The sequence below is a fragment of the Acanthaster planci genome, linkage group LG20 (assembly GCF_054643075.1).
Source record: "Acanthaster planci isolate LZ-2023a linkage group LG20, COTS_SCS, whole genome shotgun sequence".
In the NCBI taxonomy this organism is placed as follows: domain Eukaryota; kingdom Metazoa; phylum Echinodermata; class Asteroidea; order Valvatida; family Acanthasteridae; genus Acanthaster; species Acanthaster planci.
In genome coordinates, this window is record NC_141796.1 from 740,413 (window position 1) to 762,444 (window position 22,032).

General features: G+C 43.5%; 2 protein-coding genes across 3 annotated transcripts; one reads left to right on the forward strand and one right to left on the reverse strand.

Annotated features, from left to right (window-relative positions):
• Positions 1 to 290: 290 nt before the first annotated feature.
• LOC147795809 (uncharacterized) lies at positions 291 to 11,335 on the reverse strand. Of its 2 annotated transcripts, none has more exons than XM_087130794.1 (4): positions 11,023 to 11,335; positions 6,803 to 7,013; positions 5,098 to 5,327; positions 291 to 4,766 (listed from the first exon to the last, which is right to left on the reverse strand). In XM_087130794.1, exons 2-4 carry the CDS (start codon positions 6,988 to 6,990, stop codon positions 4,438 to 4,440), a joined length of 747 nt encoding a protein of 248 aa, XP_086986920.1. In that variant the 5' UTR covers positions 6,991 to 7,013; positions 11,023 to 11,335; the 3' UTR covers positions 291 to 4,437. The 2 variants fall into 2 exon arrangements, with proteins under 2 accessions (XP_086986920.1, XP_086986919.1); XM_087130793.1 differs by having other exon boundaries at positions 11,019 to 11,335.
• Positions 11,336 to 15,505: 4,170 nt separating this feature from the next.
• Positions 15,506 to 21,275, forward strand: LOC110975538 (uncharacterized). The gene is made up of 3 exons (XM_022228103.2): positions 15,506 to 16,002; positions 16,596 to 17,106; positions 17,404 to 21,275. Exons 1-3 carry the CDS (start codon positions 15,730 to 15,732, stop codon positions 19,128 to 19,130), a joined length of 2,511 nt encoding a protein of 836 aa, XP_022083795.2. The 5' UTR covers positions 15,506 to 15,729; the 3' UTR covers positions 19,131 to 21,275.
• Positions 21,276 to 22,032: the final 757 nt, after the last annotated feature.

The window sequence follows — 22,032 nt, forward strand, 5'->3', positions numbered from 1 at the left end:
TCTTTCCTGTTTCGCATGGTGGCAGTGTTCATTTCCACACTCTCCTTGGCCGTTTTCCAATACTCAACTTCGGCTCCGTCTCAGGCTTCAACTGTTTTTAACTAGCTGACGTTGAAGCTGTAAGCGCAGTAATTAGTCTAATAGTGCCACAAAACATCAAATAAGATGCAAGAGAGCCAGAAATTACAGTAATCCAATTTAACTTAAACGCGTCAGGTCCTACAATCGGGGATTGGTTTCGGGAACGAAGCCTGAGACGGAGACGAAGTTGAGTATTGCAAAACGGCCCTTATATCCCCCTTGACTATTCCGTGAGACCCAGTGTTTACATTGGACGATGCCAACTCATTTCTTAGTTCCAAGTTTGGAAAAGCTATCGACTAAACATGAGTTTCCCGTCCTCTGTGAACACCTAGAAATTTTCACACTGATCAGTTTCAATGTGAAATAAGATAATTACACCGCCTCCTTCATCCGTGCCACGATTACCCCTCCTCCCAAAAAAGGAAACTGGGATTTTAGTGTACTTTTGAAATTAAGTTAAGCATTTAATTATCACATTAAATTGGAATTCGTTGGTTTTAACAGGCACCAATTCCAATTTTATTGAATTTTAAGCAGCACTTTTAACATAGCAAGGAATACAAAGCAAGCTCGTGGGCAAAATGCGTTTGTAAAAATAATATTAAACAGGAGAGCACATTTTTTTAGCCTCTTCCGTCCAGGTTGCTGCACTATATAACCTCATATAAGTTACTCAAACAGGAAGTTGGTGGCTTCGCCGTGTGAGAACAAGCGTTCTTTCGTGAGTCGATGGGTTTCAGGATTGAAAAAGTTTGGCACGATCGATGTTTCGCACAGTGTACTGAAGTCCGCGTTTTTTTCAGAACCTCTTATGTCCACGGTTCCACCACAAACTTCCCCTTTCCACCATCCATTCAGTAGGCCTACGACTGCTACTGTCGGTAGGCAAACCTTCAAATCCAATCTTGTCAGGCTCACATTGGCTAACATTCTCCTCATCCTTTTGCATAAATACACCAGCGAAATATATTATTATTGTATAATAAATAAGCCCTGATCCAAAAGGGTTACTCTTTTCAAGGCAATACAGCGAGTCATCAACAACACCATGGAGTGAAAACCACTCTAAAAGGGTGAAGTTTACTAAGGAGGGATGCATATCAAAGTGATGATTCACTATTTTAGAGTGGTTTTTTTTGTTTTACTCCTTTGGAGTTCAGATCGCTGAAAATCTGTTTACTGTTCGTTAAATATACAACGCCGTAATATATTTTCTCGCAGTATATATATACATACATATACATGTACATTATACCCGCAAAACGCCCAATCCGGCGGTATATGCTCTTTGGCTGACCAGAGGCGGATCTAGAAATTTTCCGGTGGGGGGGGGGTCAGGCCCCTGAGATTGTTGCAAGCAGGCCGAGGCATGTAAAAATGCATTGCTTTGTTATCAAGTACAATTGATAACCCATTGGATTAGATGATGTCATCTTTTTAAATTAATGATAATACGGACGTTTCATAATATTGACCAATCACCGAGCGCGAATCTGTCGACCAAGTACGCGTTTGGAAAGGGTCAACAAATTTCGTGCGTCGTGATTGGCCAACGCGTTGCAAACTCTTGGAGGCGCACTATTGTGAATCGCCCGAATTTGTGAAGGTCTTCATCCAGAAGAAGATGCAGTTTCCTTCCGATCCTTTGAGAAGAGAACACCGCTCTTCTTCTTAGATTCGTCTCTCAATGCCCTCGCATGAAAAGAAATGAGAGCAAGTAATCATTTTCACACTTTTCGAAATCGGGTCCCCGGTATGACTTTTTTCGTTTTGTTTTGACTCTCTTGGAAATACATGTACTGGAAAAATTAATGTCTCCTTGTTGGACTTTCAAGCTTGAAAGTCATACAAACCACCGTGACCTAAGCCCTTACCTAATTGACCCCGTACAGGGCCAGTTTCATCCAATGTTTAATATTGCATCCCGAATAGTTCAACCTCGTATTCACACACATACCAGTGTCTTTGGTCAGGTGGGAAGGCGCGTCACTTTATAAAACACCCATGCGTTTGGTCCGCGGCAACCGTACACGTACGTCCTAATCTATCCAGTTATAAAGTCCATCTTCCAATGTCGTGTTGAAAACGCATTTACTGTCTTGGTGCTGTACCATTCGTGAGTTTCTGTGACTTGGAAACAGGGGGCAGCAGATCGTATTATTGTTTAACGATACAAAATAACGCAGAAATTCAATTATTTGAACATGGAAACATTGCTTGAATCATAACTTAATAAATTATTTGAATTAGTAACAAGAATAGATTAATTTTAAAAAAGAGGTTTTTGAAGAAAAATAGTCATTATGTACAAACTGCATTGCATTGCATGAGCATTGGATGGAAGATATACAAAACCGACATCAATTTAAACCACCTATGTACAAAAGCAACGTTACCGTGCAAACGAACATACAAAACACATAAGAAACAAAAGCACAGTGGGACCCGAATCATTCTCGCGGATGCATTTCCCACATCACGAGATTCTTCAAACATCAAGCTTAACGCCAAAAAGATTATACAGGCGTTTCACAATAGCTGGCCACCAATCACTATGCCTTTCTAAAAGCGCATTGAATACAGCCGTTTCACAATAGTGCACCACCAAGAGTTTGCAACGCGTTGCCAATCACAATGCGCGAAATTTGTCGACCCAATGCACGTTTGGAAAGGGTCGACAAATTTCGCGCTTTATGATTGGCCAACGCGTTGCAAACTCTTGGTGGCCCACTATTGTGAATCGCCCGTATTCGCGAGTTGTAATTGTCAACGAGTTGCAAACTCTTGGTGGCGCGCTACTGTGAGTCCCTCGTACGGGTTTGATTTTGTTCTTTACAATGGTCAATTTCGGGCGCTTGTTCTTGACTAGGGTTTCTTGTTCTGGAAAGTTCGAACGGCGGGAACTTTACTCAAGAACACTGTTCTCGGAACTGGATCACACACCACCTCCTCGTTGAAGTTTTGCACGAGCACAAGGAAAAATTCTTGAGATTTTGATTTTTGAACATCTGCAAAAAGTAGAGAGATGGGTCATACAGCCAGAGACAATGGGCATTTTTGTAAAATTAGCATCAATTCTTTTCCATACCACAGAATGTTCCTGTTCCTGTTTAAATAGAAAAGAATTCATCCCAGTTTTCTAAGTATTACACATTCACCGCATAGACGCGCAAGTTTGTGCGCGTTTGACGCGGAGCACGTCGAGGACTCGCAAGGAAGCTAGTCTGGAATGTATCCGGTTCACAAGTGTGACGTCACTGAAGATCAAACCACGCCCACTGCACATGCACTGCACATAGAGTTACATGCATTCATCCCCGTTTACATGGAACCATGGAACCGGAGGTTAACGCGCAAGTTCAGCGATCGTCCAATGGGAGCCTGCAAATCGTCACTTACGAACCGGATAGAATATCCAACACATAACTAACCTACACATAACTGTGCGTACATTAAAATCACTTCGGTACTCTGTAGGCTTCACGCGCACGCCGAACGCGTGCAAGAACCCGGTGGGAAAACTTAGTATCATCTGTCTTTTTTTCGCCGGTGAGGGTGCACTTCAACTCTGGGCAGATAAGGTACCCATGGGATATCAGATGAATACTTTTTCCTCTGATATCTATGATTACACTATAGAGTACCAAAGTGATAAATCTTCAGAGAACTATCAGTATAATAGACTGATCAATTAAGCCCCACCCCCTGCGCACGTTGGCACTTAGTACGTCCTCTTCTCCAATTCCACGCTGCATCCTCCAGTCGCGCGCATCATATACACGCGTGCAGGCATGTTGGATTTTGTGCACGCATGTCTGACACAAAGCACTGCTGTGATTGGTCAGAACACAACTGGGCGGGGCGTAATGGATCAGTCCATTCGACAACCACAATTAGAAGCCATTACCATCGATCGTATGGCGCCGGAGGCGCAAGATGGACAACTCTGCCCATAAGGTGTAATTACCATGGGCGCCATTCCAGCAAGCGATACGCCTGCGCGTTTTACGGTAATGCTTCGGCGCAGGCTCACCAGGTGCACGTGCCTGCCGCGGCGCCTGCGCCTATATATGCAGTAATGTGAATTGCGCAGGCGTATCGCTTGCTCAAACGGCGCCTGTGCGATTACAATAATTTACGTGTATTGACGGTGAAGTTCTCCATCTTACGCCGCTATACGACCTTTGGCCATTGCTGCGGTGGCACAACGCTCATGGACAGGTGGTACGCGCGCCTTACATGCCTCTTCGATCAATAGGGTGTCGCGATTTTCCAAAAGCACGCGCACGTCAAGTAAAAGAATGTGCGCCTGAGTGCGGTGCCACCGCAGTTATGGCGTCTTATAGGATTAGTCTATACTGAAGTCTCCAATGCGCGTGGACGTCCCTCATTCGAGCTGTGATCAACCTTCGACCAACTCTGACGGATCTTTCTGGGTCCACAGTAGTAGACGCCGAGCAAAATGGCAAAACTGACCACTATGACGGTCACAACAATGGCCAGAATGGTATCTCGTGTTTTCCATCCACTCTTGGGCTTGTCTGCCGCCGGTTTTACAGGGTTAATGTTGGGCTCAGATTCAAGGTTGTTTGGGGGGATGCCTGTTGTCTTCACTGTACCTTCTCTGGACCACGACGAGGTGGTAATCTGTTCGACTTCGGCCAATCCGTTCAGGGAGCCCTCTGTGGAATGCAAGAAAGCAGTTGAAAGTTTCATGAAGTTAAGAGGCGATCGGTAAAACAGAGTCGCGCACCGGCTTGCGAGTTATTGTGTGGTAATTATTGTCAAGTGTCGTCGACTACACGGGGGGGGGGGCTTGAGTAAAAAAAGAAAACAGGAGAAAAAATGATACACGACAGTTCTCAGTACCATCAGTCCTTCATTGTCACTGTTCTTTGTTAATAATTCATCTCTGTTTAAATCAGCAGAAATAAACAAAAATGGCAGGACTATTCTTCTTGACAATGTACTTAATGAAGAAAGTTAATTCACTGATGGATCTGCATGTCTGACCTGTCGATTTAGACACGACTTTGCTGGGGTCACAGGGGTCCATCATCGCTGATAGATTTGTGAAGTTATTGGGATCCCCGGGCAGCCTACAGGCGTGAATGGTTTCGTCCAGGACACAGTCTGCCACTGCGCACTCTGTTGTCGAGCAGGAGGTATCAGCGAAGACAGAGCATGGGTTTATCTCCTGAACCCCGAAGTTACACCGAATGCAGGGCATGCAGAAGTAATATCTGTCGGCAGAGGTATAGGCAAACAAAGGAATTTGTTATAAGGATGCCGTCCATACTTTTAACACATAGGAACTGGGGCCAAATTAACGAATTAAGGGATAAGATAATCTACTTTCCTGAGAGATTCACAGGGCATATACCGTGGGACTATATACGCAAAAACGTTAAAATTACATGGTTTTAATACTTTCTATGAAAATTCAGTGGCAAGCACTGTTGATGCCTTCTCATCCTCAAAGGAAAGATAAGTCATGTTTAAACGATGTGGCTACAGCCTCTGCGATATATACACTCGAGTTATTTCAAGCTGCAGCCACGAACTTTCGGCACGGCCCATCTCCTTTCAGTCAGTAATCGGCCAAGTTCTCCAGGTCGGAGCCTCGCGGTACCGTCATCGTACAAAAGAATAACCCTATCACGTCACTCGTTATTCTCATGAGTATATCTCAACAAGTCAAATCATTCTTCAACATGTCACTGTTCAGTGCCAAAGCATGCACATAATGCTATAAAGGACAATTAGAAATGATGGTGCAGATGTCAAATTCATCTGCGTCTCCGGAAAATTGGTGGTCATACCGCTGGTTTATGTATTTCAAAAACCTACGGACAATGTACATCTACATGTCTACACGAGCACAGTATGAGCCGCATACGTATCCCGAAAGTGGAGACGGCCATCACACCCAAGGCGCATGTCTTCAAGCGCGCGCGCACTTTGGCAAATCAAGACATTCTATTGGTTGGAGGGAAATTTAACGCACGGGCACGGGGCGTACAGCCCTGCGTTAATGGCTACTAAATATGTTCCATTGATTTGTCTATACAGTGATGGCCATGGCGCAACTCTTGGCTTATGGACATGTGCACGAGCATCACAATGTTACACCCTGCTCCGATCAACAGAGGTTTTTCATGTGACATAAAATAATGACAGGTAAGGGCATTTCAGGAAGCATACTGTGTCCGTGGAAGCGCGTACATTTTCGAATGTTTATTTCTATCGGTAACTTCATGTACGCCGAAATGTTGAGAGACTTTGAAGACGCATGCATTTCCGCGAACATGAATTGCATACCGACCGTCTAATATCACGTGCCTGAAAATCCTCTATATAGGGTGCAGTGAATGAGCCAGTTCGTTATTTCAACAGCGCATGCCATGCCCAAAATGAAGCGCTTTCGAGGCCGTTCGGAGGGAACGTGCGAGGTGTTTCCCAATCCGCAACGCGGCCAAAACATAGGTATCAGGACAAAAATGGCCGAATGACCTTGGACAAGCAAGCCCGCTTTGCTCCCAGGTCGAAGGACCTTGCTTTTTTTAAAGTTCTGAAGTGTCGTCATGGATGATGGTACCTAACGCTCGCATGCATCAAGTCATCCCACTGAGCAATGCATCACGTCACGTGAACTTATCACCAGTCTCGTTCATGGGCGTGACCATCCGGAGTGAGTAGTCTTTAATGATTGACTTACTTAATTCGGCCGTTCTTTCTGATGCGTTCATGGTAGGTCTCACCCGGTACTCTGTCTGCGTTTTTCACCACCACGACGTACTCGGTCCTTTTCTTACAGGCAGGCCATGCCGTGTACACAGCCGGATGAACGCATAGGACTGAGCCGACAAGGAAGGCCAGGGTAGCGCACTGAAGAACTATCCACATTGTTCTCGTGGTCCCTTTTATTCCTGGGGTGAACATAAAAAACAATTAAAAGTGACACCTTTAAATGGAAGTCAAATTAAAAAAGTCAGTGGATGAACAAAAGTGATTTTGTATGTGAAATTGATTCCATTGAAGGCTTTCAAAGATTTTACTCAGCTCATAATATGGACGATACGGGCGTTTCTCAGTAGTGTGCCACGCGTTGGCCAATCACAATGCACGAAATCTTCGACCCTTTCCAAACGCGAAAGGTGGGTTGATAAATTTGGGCAGAAGAGTTCTCAATGAACCCTGTTTTCCGGGTATAACATCGCAGCAACAGCGCCTTCAGTTTATCAGAACAAGCATGATCAATGCTAATTATTTTTGAGCAAGGTAACCAAAACCAAATGCTATGCACATGTAGTTTGTATAGGCTTAAATTAATGGTATAGGACGCCCCCAACGATGGAACCAAGTCAGTTTGTTTGAGAATTTGTCCATTGATTTGCGTTGAGTTTGTCTATGGAAAAAACACCCCGGCGCCCAAAAAGGTCAAAATTAGTTCGTACGGGCATTTGGTGCACCGTGACAGTACGCGGTTGCATGTTCCCACTTCCCACAGCATTCAGACAATACAAGGTCGCTTCCTGGGAACGGGGAATCCCCCTCTTGCACGTAATTGCGGCGTAATGACGAGTGTACGCTTGTGCGTGGGAGTTGTTCAGGGTGTTGCAATCTACATGTTAAAGGGGAATTTTTTGTACTCATGGCGCTGTGCCAACTCGTGCAAAATGAACCTTGAAAAGAAGCCCGGGGCACTGTTTGCTGCAGGACGCGAAGGCACGATCGACGCTCGTGAAATGGAAAAAAACTAAAACAAAAAAACCAAAAACAAACACACACACACACAAAAGTGGCTCGACACAACAATGTGATGATACATATTTGGCCCACGTACTGCATGAAATAGAACTAAGTGGCCTTGTCTTGCATATAAGGTAACAAAACGAATTTCACAAACTGACATAAAACAAACCGAATACACTGTGTAGGCTTTCAAAAAGGCCTAATTGTAATACATGATACTTTGTTTCTGCAGGGTGAAAAATATACACAACTGTAAACATCCATGACATGTATAATTCCCATTAATATTTTCACATGTAAACCAGGTTCTTATTAAACATGTAAGACTTAATTAGTAAAATACAAGGAAATACTCTCTATCGAAACTTCTGGAGTATATTTTTCTTCCTTTTTGTCGTTGCCATCGTGACTGTGACTGGGGTTAAGTAGGTCGGTCCATGCACCTAATAAGACAGTCACTGCGATTTAGTGACAGGAATCATTCCATTCCGTCGACTCGCAGTTCGAGATTTATTTATAGAAACTTGCGTAGCGGCTGCGTACCTCTGCTAGCGGTGGTCGCCTTTGATGAGCCTTCCGAAATTCGGCGAACCCTGGGAACTTAAGCCTCATAAGAGTCACGAGGATTTGACTCACAAAACGTTCAGACTAAGTTCAGCATAATTCTCTAAACGAAGCCCAACTGAGCAGCCAGGTGAACCTCTAAACAAAATGGGGACAACATAACCTCAACCTAGCTACAGACGCAAAACGCATTTTCAAAACACAACAGAAAGACTATCATGCGTTGATGTGCAGAAACTTCGGGACGGATGTTTCTGGTAAATATGACACAATAACGTTCGAAGTGCATTATTACCAATCAGTTGAATCCCAGATAAGACTTGAAGCTTTGCATCACGAAGGGATAGACTTTACTAGCCAAACTAATCCTACAATATTTTTTCTCATATTCAAGCACCATTTCGTCACCTTGGCAACTAAAAAAGGAGTTTACTGGTTTTGATTGGCTCGAAAATTCCACTTGGTTATTGTAATTTGTCTTGGTTTCGAGGCACCAAAAGGCAACAAAACATGTCAAGGATAGGAATACAGTATTCGATCCTTAGCTGAACTTTGTAATCACCCAACTTGAGCCATTCGTTGAACTGATTTAAACAATTGACAAGAAGCGCTTATGTGACACCACAGACAATCACTCCATGATGTAATAGTCAACTGAACGATAAAGCATGACTGGCATTCCAACATACCACAGATGGGACCTAGTTCCAACCAGTTTTGCCCAGTTTTTCGCCTCGAGGCACAGTGAATAACAATTACGTACAAGAGCCATGGACCCGCTACCTACTGCACATCTACCTGCAGTGCGCATCTGCATCACACAGTTAATTGCACAATCGCCCCGACACTGAACCCAGTGATGAATGGAAAATGGGAGTGTATGTCTGGCAGCCTATGTCGCACTCCTGTCAAACTCGTGTTACGCGCGTGCAGGGTCCTGTTCCGACCATTTAATATCATATGCAGCAAGGTATGAGAGGAGAGACCCCCCCAGCTTTGTGTTGGTCATTGTCTCGCAGGAATCTGGGGAATTCCTTTCAGACATCTTGGGGGGATGTGTTTAGTAACAATAGTCTGGAATGTGTATAGGGATTGGACATGTTGGGGGGGGGTACCCCTCGGTCTCATTTCTTGCTGGGTATATTTAATATCACTCTGAATGTATCGTTACCATCATGTAATCTGTAATTGTATGGAGCCATGGCGAATCGTTCTGACTCTTCTCTGTTTATGTTGTCGTATTATTTGTTGCATATCCTCTTTAAGGCGTGGTAAAATCGATTTTATGTATCGAAAGAAAATACGTGCAATTGTTTTACACTGAGCCGTCCATAATCATAAATACTGGCAAACAAACATCACTGGAAGGAGCCACCATAACTTAAAACAAAAAAAATCACTTCAGTCAGAAATCATCGACTGACCCCCCCCCCCCATAAATTTGGGCTCACGTATTATGGTAGAAGGTTACAATCCCAACCCCAAAAGGAAACCGATCTTCTGCGGTGTATTATAAAATGTTTTAAAACTGGCGCAGTCTATTTTTCTTCCGAAACTGTGTGCCGTGTTTCCGAAAAACCCGACAATTTCCATAGCATTTTCGCTCAGGTTGGCAGTTTATTTCGGGATAAGAAATTTTATGTTTGACGAAAATGATTACACGGTTAGTTGCCCCTGGGAGAAAAATGGAATAACCCGTGGGAGAGCTTACGTGCTGAATTCAATGGTCAGAGGTGTGTACGTAAGTAAACATGTCCGGGTTGCACACTCGTGACCGAGTCAAGTCTCAGTGGAAATTTACTGCTGACAGCTCCAATGCTGCTGAAATGTTCAGGTTAAAAATTCAGGGTCCATTTGGTTGCAAGGAAGAATAATACTCACAGCCAAGCTATTTCAGAATACTGAGCTGCACAGGTTGTGTTAAAAGCCCACAATATTATTGAACTTTTAACTCATACAAGCATTTCCACTACGAGTCACTGAGAGAGCTGGTAGTTTGTGACGTCACGTCGAATTTTGTTAGATTTGGCTAGATTGGGGTTTAAGATGAAATAACATGGTTGAAATGCCATAACACTCTAACAATTTTATAAAATATTGTATCTTAGATAACAATGAAGCTATCACGTAATTTTTTATTTTCCCAAGCACCCCAGAAAATAGAGACATACTTATTTTTTCTGTACTGGAAATACTTCCACATCTCCACTTTTCACTCAATTTTTTTTAAATATTTTGCTTTCTTAAGAACCGTTCTTTTGCACCACTCTCGGAAACTGTCCACAAGGGAGGACAAGCCGCTGAAAATATTGGCTTTGTTCCCGTAAATCAAAATATCCAGGTCAGGAAAGGACATTCAGAGAAATGAGTTGAATTGGTTTTACTCCACTTTTTCCCCCACTACCTGACCTTGAAAACTAAAAGCACCCGCATTACGAACTGCAGGCTTATTGTTGTAAACACCTGTCTATGTTTGAGCTACACGCCGTCTCCGCTCGGTGTACATGCATAATTGCGCGCCAGCATTACACGTTACACTTAAATCATGAAAAATGTAAACAAATTTTGTGCACTATTAATAATTATTACATATCAACTAAATGCACTGGACTTACCAACTTCAAGTTGAAGGTCGATCCTAGGTCCACGTGGCCGGTCGCCGGGCTTTCAAATTCTGGTGACGTGAGTTCGCACACTGTGGACGGTACCGACGTATCGACTGTAAATCACAGCTAGCCTACATGTATTTGTCGGAGAACAAGTGATCCTGATTTAGGACACTTTGAAGTAGATTAAACGATTTTCTTGACGAACGGAATCAGTTTTCCGTTTTTGAATTCCTCAAAGCTTCCAGTTTTGTTGTCACTGCATGTATACTGCGTAATGCGCGTAAAACCGTCTTATCTGCATGCTGCGAAGGTGTTTTGTGAATGAAATCGCTGCGCAATGGATTAATAACCTCGCAGGCATGCACCAATCAGACACATTGGGATATTCCATTCTTATTCAAGGGAAGAGTTCAAGAGCTCACAAGGTCATACGCCACACAGCATCATACATGTACATTACATTGCGTACTTTAAAATGCAAAGCATTTCCTCTTTTTCTCTTCCGACAAAGATTTTTGCGCATTTGCCTGGCAAGTTGCCCAAATCATACAATAATCCAGACTGCGCTGTTACGCAAAACATATTAATCTGTGTATACTTTCCACGACAGCCCGCTATTTCAGGGCAGGAGTTTCAGGGGGTGTTTTACCGCTCAAACCCAGTCTGACTGGTATTTAAATATGGATTCGCGATAACATGATGTGTATACGTATTCGAGATTTTCCCAAATGCAAACTATGCATGGACGTTAGCCTTGTAATGTTGTTATGTTGTTGGCATGGAGTACTGTTTACAGTTTGTAACTAAGCTAGATTATGTTGCATTGCAGAAAATGATCACACCTTTGCACGGGTATCAATTTTGTCATGTTGAATTGTACATCACTGACCTGGAGTTGTGCCAATGTAACAATGAATATGATGACGCAATCAAACAGCAGGAAATCGCTGAATCATAACCTATGCTGTTTGCTGTTCCTGCGCAAGACAGACCAATCACGTGTAAGAATACGACTTACGGTTGATTTATTAAATATTATACCCAGAAATACTGAAAGTAGGCCTAAGTTAAGAATTACCCATGATTTAGCCTGAGACAGAACCTTAGGTTTTCAAACTTCCCCTCGACTGAGACACAATTGTAACTTGGCTTAACCATCAAAGAGCCGTGGGGGGGGGTTAGAACCCGTCTCCGCCCCGGTTGATTTTTTTGCTGATAGCATCTCTGTGATTACTTTCTGCTTGCTAAAACGTTTGGACAATTTTTTCCAATGCATTAGGTTCATTTTGACTCCAAATATATCGAAATTGTATGCGGTGTTCTCTCTCAGTGAAGAATTTTAGGAGGCAGGGTGAAGTACGGGACCATTGACTTTGTACACACATCGTACAAAGGGCAGAGTGAATAATTAATGAGTCATAATTATGCACAAACTTAATTAATTTACATATAATTTCGCACAGACGATTAGTATGTATGTCTGTATGACACTTCCAAATTTCATTGAAACACATCATCGTATGGCCGAGTTTTGAGGGGGGACAGACCCCCCCCGGGAGAAGGCCAAAAAACCCCGACTCTTTTAGGGTGAAAAGAAATATTTTTTTTTCGAGGACACTGGTTTTAGGACGATTTTGTACCTCGATCGGCTCCAGCGAGAGAGATCATATCAGAACTATTTCTAACTACCTACGTGTACATGTACAGGTACGTACATATACATATACACGTATCAGTACACTCCGTATTTTCTGAATGAAATTACTGTCACGCAATGTGCACTCAGTCATTATGATCGTTTCTGCGCAGATTTGCATGTGCCTTTCAGGGCAACAAACCAACTGATGACGGGCGACATCACCCACAGATATATAAACGCATGTCTGTGACATCAACAAGAAGTGGCGCGCGCAAGTGTTTACAAAAACTCTAATTCTGTATGCCCTCGGGGACTTTGTCGGGGGCCTACAAAAGGCAACAATTTATAACAGCATTTTAAAAATCGAGAAGATGTTGGGATAACAAATCAGGGTTGTTCGCACTTAATGGACTTCATCTGACTCCATGTCTTCGGTGGTTACTTTCACATGAAAAATGGAATCGGTGGATGGCGACCTTTCCGTCGCCGCGTTCCATTCATGTTTGCACTTCGCGCGCACCGGGTGAACAGGAGTGCATGTTACAAAATAAAACCCGCCAGGCCAAAGTTCATGAAATGTGAATAATGTTCTGTGCTTGAATCTGAAATGCATTTCTAAGTTCTAGTCATAGCGGGTCGCAATTTCGAAACCATAAAAGAGCACTTGGCCGACTCAGACGTTCTATTTCAACCTTGACAGACATCGACTGTAACGTTCATTTTACACATCACAACTTAAGCAAAAAGATGCATTTCAAAATTTAGAAGAAATAAAGAGAAAACAAAATTTCTATTCTTGATCAGGCAATCAGAGCCCGGAAAATATTACTAAACTATGGACTTACCTTTCTTTGTGCCTAACAATGCGTTGAGTGCACTTGTGTATTTGAATTTGAAGTCAACTTGAAGAAGAGCCGAACACTTCACATGAACATCCTTCAAGGCAATTGGGCAGCGCAGTGATTAGCATCAGACCGCGCTATCTCACGTTAATTGCGTGTTTGCTGAGCGTCGAAAGTTGGGTTTTGCAGAAAACGGTAGTCTGCGCATGCTCATGCAAACTGTTTATCGATCATTGTTAGGCCTATCATTTGGGGTGAGTAAAAAATTCATGATGTCATGTTTCGGTGAGCGCGGCTTCCGCGAATTCGTGGCTGGTAGAGTATTGGGTATGCTAGCACCGCCCACCACGACGACGACATTCATGACGGGAACCACTTCCCCCGGGTCCGGAATTGCCCGACTTGTTCCGAGCCCTATACTCATTACCGTCGTCATTCGGATGTCTTCCTTGCGCGCAAAGTGGGAGTTGAAAAAGCTGTATAACGACATGTTGGCCACATGTGTCAGATGCTGTAGTCTAAATCCCGGGTTTCGCGACCAGGTTATCAGATGAGCAAATACTCAAGAGTTGACATTGATACTCAACAGTATCTCATAACTCAGCGCCTGCGGACTGGCCTCGGAATGAACTTTTGCGGAACCTGCAGTGCATGACTTACACAGTTCAAGTTCGCACGGATCGATGGTTCGAACTGTGACTCAATCACTTTACCGAATGAAAAAGCTGGGAAATGATCAGCACGCTACACAAACGTAAGTGTATAAAAGAGTGACAGCAACTGAGACATAAGTGGCGGGCAAATTCCCCAGTTCAGTCTATGAGCTCAATTGAGCCGCGACACATGGAAAGTGGGCTGGCAGATCGTGTGCGGCAAGACGGAACGGACTGGCATGAAAAAGTACATGTATTTCAAGGGGATTGCTGCCTGTACTTGGTTTGTAATGGCCCATATTTTTCCCGCCATTTAAATTCTTATTCTTGGGTTCCATTCGCCAGAAAAGAACCTGCAATATCCATCCCCGCGTGCGGGACCAAGACAGGCCCAAACTTCTGAGCCACGGGGCTCCTTTGGCGGGAACTTCCAAGCGTCCGTTGTTCACAAACGACTGTAACTTGTATCATGCACGCGTTACGGTCGAGCGGCTATCAACGAATTGAACTTCGCCGCGCTCCAAACAAACACTGTTTCCAACCGATGAGGGAGGGCTCAAGTTCTCCTCAGGGCGAGTATCCGTGCTCTGCTTTATTGTTGGCAACATTTTACGACCCTCGATGTCACTAAAGTTGATATACATGTACTTAGTACGTCTAATGGTAACTAACCCCCCCCCAAAAAATGCAGTAAGCGCAAATCAGAGGGGTTGCAAAGGCGGAACATTGACCCGGCCAGCTACAACTTCAGCCTGCATTGAATCCAAAACGAGGTAAACTATCATTTGTTTGGAGAACTTAAGAACAAAATCAAAGCAGTAAAAAAAATCAATGCAGATTTATTGCTTTTGGAGGCTGAATCATTAAAAATGCAAAATGTTCAATAGGCAACATTTAAAAATGACATTGGGGCACAGGACCCAACATACCAAGCTAGTCTGGCACTACCCCATTTGACAGTTAGTTTGCAACGATTGGCAGGCAGGAAATGGCCACTGCATGAACAGTCTGACTCGTATTACAATGGATCCTAGTACGTGAAAAAGCCGTCAGTTGAATTAGGCCTGTACATTCGTATAAATCCTCCATATGGTATAAAACATTATGGAATTGCCTTTTACAGTTTGTCCTCATTCCACAGAAATGAATCATGAAATGTACAGTTTCTTTCCTTATGTCATAGTCAGATATATACCCTGCGTAATGGAAAGGTATGACCCCTGGCACCGTGGACAACAAACAACCCCAGCCATGAACACAGAGACAAGGTTCACAACCGAAAGAACTAACACATCATGACATGACCTTTAACCTCCTCTCAGTATCCGCAATCGCGTATCGACTCTAGTGAACAGTGCATAGCATACGGGGAAAACCAAGTATACGTAACAAAAAGCGCGGACCCATCCACAGCAACCCCTGTGTTGTGTCAGTAAGGCGTTGCGTTGACACTACGGCACATCCAGGGTTTCTGATTTCTCGACAATATTAGCCATTGTGCGTGCCCTAAATTACTTCGAATTTCCGAGTGTAATGGTAAAACTGACGAAGAAAATATAGCAGGGGTTTCACTGGCAGACGCCATGATTATGTTCATGAGAATTCCGCTTCGTTGGCTGATTATCATCGTGAGTATTCCAGTCACTGATGAGAAACCCTCGCAACGGACGGTATTCACTGTGATCGGCAGAAACAATGACACCCTCAAGATTGAGATACAACATCACGAATGTCCGGAGGACCACTTCCTCTACAGGCTTTCAAGGGGGGAATTCTATCTCCAAGACGGCAGAGATATCACTGAAGAGGTGACAGAAATTTGCCAGAGATGTACGAGGTGTGATGACGGGGTGGAGGTAAGAATTACGGTCATCTGTGAAAAAAAAAGAAAAGAAGAAGAAGAATTGGTTTTGTAAAAGGAATAAACAAATTTGAAAAAAATGGCTAGCGACAGCGCCACCTAGCGTTTCATAATCGCCAGGGAATGAATGACCTCTGACCTTTGCATTCAACGTTGACCTGCGGGCGGGCAGAGACCTGACCTGTCCGAAAGGCAGGCAACACTTTCAAGTGGTATGTGAAGTTCTCGTTCATGTAGATGTACATGTATATATCCACATCAGGATCATTGTATTTGCAGTGGATGCTTACAAGATACCCACTGGACCGAATATTCAGTCGATCAATGTCGCCCACAAACCAGTAAACTCCCCAAGACCTTTCAAGTCCATCCCTTGTTATCCAGTCTCAAGCCAAGTCGCAAGCTATTTATCATTATTCATTCTGATACTAGTCTTGTAGCCTAGTGACTTATGACTGGATAACCGTATAGGTGTGACACACTGACTCGAACAAGGCTTGTCACGTGACATGGTGGCAGCGTGTGGAATCTGATTTAGATGAGGATGTGTAGACTAAGAGCACTATTAACTTACTTGTATTTGGACAGGTAATGCAAAAGTGTTCCCAGTACCAGGACATTGTCTGCGGGAGAAAATGCACACAGCCCGGGTACAGATTTGACGAGGGCACCCAGTCCTGTCAACACAAGAAAATACTTGACGAAGGTTACACCCACGAGGAACTGCGGCAGTGGTTGGCAGTGCAGGAAGACAAGGCACGCGAGGATTTGGTGGCAGAAGTGGGATTCACCGGGACTCCTAGAGTTCCACAGACTACTAAGGTGGTTAAGATTATGCCAGGATCAGGAATGCCCCTGACATTAGGTCAGGAAGGTTCGGAGGAAAGTAAGACAGTAGCAAGCTCAGAGCTAGATGCCAAGCAGGATCAAGGAGAAATGAAAGAGACAATCCCAGTGGAGGCAAATCTCGAAGACGGTTGGGGATATGAGAACTTGTTGTTGATCGCCTCCGGGACCCTCTTTGTAATCGTTGCCCTGGCCTACGTGTATGTGGCTATGCAAAAATTTCAGCGGCCGCGATTTCTATTCAGACGACGAGGTGAGAACACCCAATTTATTGTTTTATATTCTTTTGAGGAAATGACAAACCCTGTATGATCGATGTTACTTGAAATCGTGAACCCATGTAATATAATTCCGTTTGTACTGCAGACTTACTGCAGACTTGCGCAGTACTACCGAGGGAACTTTACTCAAAGGAGTACTTATTTCTTACAACATTATGAAATTTTAAGTGGTTGTGATCGCATAAATTAGGTTTGATGGTTTGCCTCTGTGGTTTCTGAGTTTTGTTCATAGGCCTTTCTGAACTATTTGGTTTCTTCGATTCTGACAGGGCGAATGAGGGAACCCTCCGTTCCAGTGCTCAGAGTTGAGACTGGTACGTCTGGAGTCGAGGCTAGTGTGCCGACCACATCGACAATAGTGCGAATGGTTGCGTCAGGACCAGTTACTTTTGAAACCGTGAAATACCAGCCGATTAAAAATGGCCCGAGTTCGAATGGCGCCAGCACTAGCTGTGTTGCAGACGAAAGCGACGAGTGGACAACCGATTATAGTGATTCTGAAAGTGGAGATGTTGATTTAGAAAATGAATCCCGTGGTGACGATGTGGGAATCGACGTGAAGCAAGATGACAGAAAAGAGGTGATAATGGTGGGTGGGGCGAGCGACGAGAAAGAGGGTGTTGTTCTTGAGGATATTAAAGTTGAACTTGCTGCAGAGTATGAGACTTGCAGTGATGGTTCATCAGCCGATGATGGTTATAGCTGTTACGTCAATGAAATCGAAGAAAGGACGTCAGAAGGTGAAATGACTTCAACTGGAGGAGAACAAGATGACAGAGATGAAGGAGATGTCTGTGCCAGAGAAAACAGTTGTTTCGAGAAGAGGAATTGGACAGGTACCAATTATTTTGTGACCCCTGAAGCCATCAAATGCGCCACCAGTAGTTCTCGCTCTACCATGGAAACGATTCCAGAGGATGAGGAACCCAGCCAGTATACTCTCATGGATGATCCGAATGGACCGTGGGTCACTGTCAATGAAAACGAAGACGACAACAGCGACAACGTCAATAGTTTACTTACATTGCATCATTACCCAACGGGTTGTGATGAGGCAACTGAAGCTGATAACGAAAGCGATGACGAAAACTTCATCGATGGAATCGAGTCTCCCATTGATTGCCCTGATAGCTGCAACAGCGACTATGAGGTGTATAGCTTAGCTGGTGAAGACAGCTTGAGTAAAGACATTCAAGATTGGGCCGGGGCAGATACAAGTGGCGATAATGATGGAATCGATTCTAAGGGCAATCGTCACGATGATGCTCTCAATAGCAAATCTGAAGCTCGGAACACGCATGTTGAAGATGATCGAAATCAAGACACGTTGGTGACAAGAGATTACTTCAGTCAAGTAAATGAAAATTTTCTCGAAAAACGAGTAAGCATTTGCGATTTTTACGAATGGCGATTTTTTCAGATGGCGAAGGCAGTGTCGCTGTTTGCAGCCCCTGAATCTGCTGTCATCTGCGACCAAAAGGTTTATCTTTCCCTGAAAGCTTTCATGTCCGCGGCTTACCTTGCGTCGACAGTTTGCCCAGGGCGAGGAGGCAGTGGGATATTGGGAGGGATAGATGACATCCCCCGCTCAAGACATCTGACAATTAGGGAGAGTATTGAAGAGAGATCATGGTGCACATTCGATTTGGCGTGTCCTATCACCGACGCATACATGACACCAGTCAATGAACTCTGCGAGGAAATACTTGCATTAAGCAAATTGGATAAACCTGCTGAGAACAGTTGTTTCGATTTGGGTCACTTAATTCAAAAAATACGTGACGAATTCACCAAGTTTGGTCACTCATTGAAAACAAAACGAAACGACTGCAAAAGGTTTCAGTTCCTGGAAAGTCGCAAGTCTACTTTAGTCTCATCTCCAGACCCATTGTTTGCCCAAGCATTTGTCACGTATGTGACGCGCATGATGAAAAGGAAATTGACGAATCAAACTAAGACTAGTGGCAGTACTCGAGGCTGGGAAACGTTGGACTGAGTTTGGTCCTTCATCTAGAAAACATTCGCTTTTGTTGGGCCTGAGGTGTGTCGACGTGAACGACGTTTATAAGCCTATTGAGGCTAAAGGTAGGTATGCCGCAACAACACTGCGCTAATTTGCAACATGTGCATGATTTTGGGATTTACAATAAACTTCAAATATATTTCCCCTTTAAAATCTTGGCTACGCCTCAAGCTCACTCAGCGATCTCGTGGCGCAAAAATCTTTCTGTTGTATGAGAGTTAGATTTTTTGGAGCTTTTTGCGTTTGAAGTATTTAAGTCCCAGAGTTAATGTTTGTGAATATCTCTTTGTAATAATGTCTTGAAAATTAGGTGACCCGTGCTGCCAATTTTGTATGTCTAATTGTATTGAACATTAACAGTTGTGTGACACAATCCTCTGCATTCCATGATTTTTTTCTTCTCTGTCGCAGCTTTAGGTCGTAGGGTTTATAAATGGTTCAACCATATTGCTAATCAAGCCGATAGCAAGTTCATTTATCTTTTGTAATTCGCCAACCAGAATCAGAAGCCATTACTACGGTGGCACAACGCTCGTTGACAGGTGGTACGCGCGCGTTACATGCCTCATCGACCAATAGGATGTCGTCATTTGGCAAATGCACGCGCGCGTCCAGCTGAAGAATGTGCGTGTGAGTGCGGTGCCACCGCAGTTATGGCGTCTAATAGAATTAGTCTACGTGTATATAAGCAAGAAAGCGATAATTATATGCAGCCTACTTGGAGTGAGCGCCTTTCCATATGCATATCTTTTGGTGTGTTGCGTACGCAGTGCGTTCACGCGTCCCATTTTCATGGACACGGAAACCAACGCCATGAACTAAACACGCGTGTGCGTTGCGTTCGGAAACGCAACGCTTGACGTGTGTTGTTGCGCATGTGGAAAGGCGCCATTAAGGCAAACACGATAAGAGGGTGCCATGTGGCTCTGATAAGCTTTTTTCTGTAGCCCATTTGGTAAAATTTATCCACTTCAAATAGTACCCTCCTCTCCTGTCTGCCATTCCTCTAAATGGCTGAGGTAAATTGAAAATACTTTCTTGAAAAATATCCAGATTTTCTTCGATATTATTTGCAGTCAGCAAAAGTGTACTCACGATCACCTCTAATCCTATGAAGCCTAAACATGTAAATTTAAAGCTTGTGGCTTCTCTCAGTTTACCAGTACCGTTTTTCTTGATTTGATTTTGTCGAGATTAATGGCCGTTCATCAGAACAGTTTACAAAGAACACAGATACACAGCGTGGTGGAGGTAGGATACCTGACAGAAGTAGAAGCGTATACACGTACCTGGCCAGGTTCTTGAACAAAAAAGTGGGGAAAAATAAATGTTACTTTGAAGTTGATACGAGAAATAATTCCCAGGTGCTGGCCAGACACCATTGTCGTAATTAATGTGAAAATTTAAAGCTAACTCCAACAAAATGTGCGGTTGACTGATTAAGCGATGTCCTTGTATTCTCTTAGCACTTTGGGTAGACATTTGACGACGCCGTTTTTATCAATGATACAAAAGATGTTTACAGTTGCAGTTTTCTTTATCTTTGAATAGGTAAGGCTTGCGGTTGCACCATGTAGAAAATATCTCAAATATGAGTGTGTGGTTCTGAGAAGAACCGATGGTGAACACTCGACGTTCCGAACAGTATGCCGTGTTCGTCTTCAGGAGGGTTTTTCTACATGATAACCGCAAGCCTAACCTATTCAGTACTTCCACCATGCATGGCTTCAAGTCTTATCTATCTTATAGATCCTTATATCCTATAGTTGTAGTTTTTCCTTTCTCGTCTTTTTCGTAGATATCTGGGTCTCGGTCATTCCATGAGGTTTGGGCACAATTTGTGACGGTGTGCTTGTTACGTGGGTAACTTTTACCACCTGTCATGACCTGTAGAGTCGGTCATTTACTCTGTACAAATTACACACACCTCTGTATTCAGCCTTGCGAGATGATAAGTTGGAATCCAGGGAAATAGCTGTTCATATTTACGGAACCCACGTAACAAAGGACACCGTCACAAATGGTGCACATTTCTACAGAAATTGAATGAATGTTAATTGTACTTTGGATCCGAATTATGTAGTGCAGTGCGATCCCAATAAACAAAATTGAAACAAATCATTTTTGTTGCCTGAATGTATATTTCTTGAAAGGGTTTATCGAGCCAGGCAACGTAGGTATTGTAATTCACCTATGAATCTCCAAATCATCCCCTCTTCAGGACTGAAGTCTGGAATATTTTTTAAACAAAATTAATGCACCATCCACGCCTTCATTCTTACTGGACTGGAAGAATGGGACACGTTTACTTCGAGACCCCCCCAGGTCATTCCCAAAAAGAGTGCAACAAAAACAGAGTTTTTTCAATTATGCTCACCCTGTTTCGTGCCAATTTCAAATGGTTAATTCTGAGAAAAAGTGACTTTTGACTGACAGCTAACCATGTGATTACTCCTCTATGTGGCTAGCACTGACAATTCTACCCCATAATTGCCCTAAAAATCTAAACCTGGGCCTCTTTCTACAAATAAATCCTGCAACCATTCAGGATAATGCCACTGTTAATCTGCCTAGGTGGTGCATGCCAAAAATTCAAATGTAATTCTCCAATTCTGTAGGGTCCCCAATCTTCAGAAACAATAACCTTTACAACAAAACAGTTTCAGGTGGTGAACGTTGAGATTTTGCGGAATATAGCTTGACCATGGAGCTACAAAAAAGGAGCTCTATGGCTTGACTTTGTGCTACCTGAACGTGTTGAACAGTATCATGTCTAGTTCCTGATATTTTTATGCGGGTATGGCATTTGCGTCGTCCTTTTACAATCACCGATCTCTGACCCTCGTCCCCTCATACATTAGACGTGTACAAGCTG

Excerpts from the sequence above, each read along its gene's own strand:
- LOC147795809 (XM_087130794.1), bottom strand. The coding sequence starts at position 6,990 with ATGTGGATAGTTCTTCAGTGCGCTACCCTGGCCTTCCTTGTCGGCTCA. Across the intron at positions 5,328-6,802 it reads AGAAAGAACGGCCGAATTAA|ATATTACTTCTGCATGCCCT; the intron begins GTAAGTCAATCA and ends CTCTGCCGACAG. Across the intron at positions 4,767-5,097 it reads AGTCGTGTCTAAATCGACAG|AGGGCTCCCTGAACGGATTG; the intron begins GTCAGACATGCA and ends TGCATTCCACAG.
- LOC110975538 (XM_022228103.2), top strand. The coding sequence starts at position 15,730 with ATGATTATGTTCATGAGAATTCCGCTTCGTTGGCTGATTATCATCGTG. Across the intron at positions 16,003-16,595 it reads GGTGTGATGACGGGGTGGAG|GTAATGCAAAAGTGTTCCCA; the intron begins GTAAGAATTACG and ends GTATTTGGACAG. Across the intron at positions 17,107-17,403 it reads ATTTCTATTCAGACGACGAG|GGCGAATGAGGGAACCCTCC; the intron begins GTGAGAACACCC and ends CGATTCTGACAG.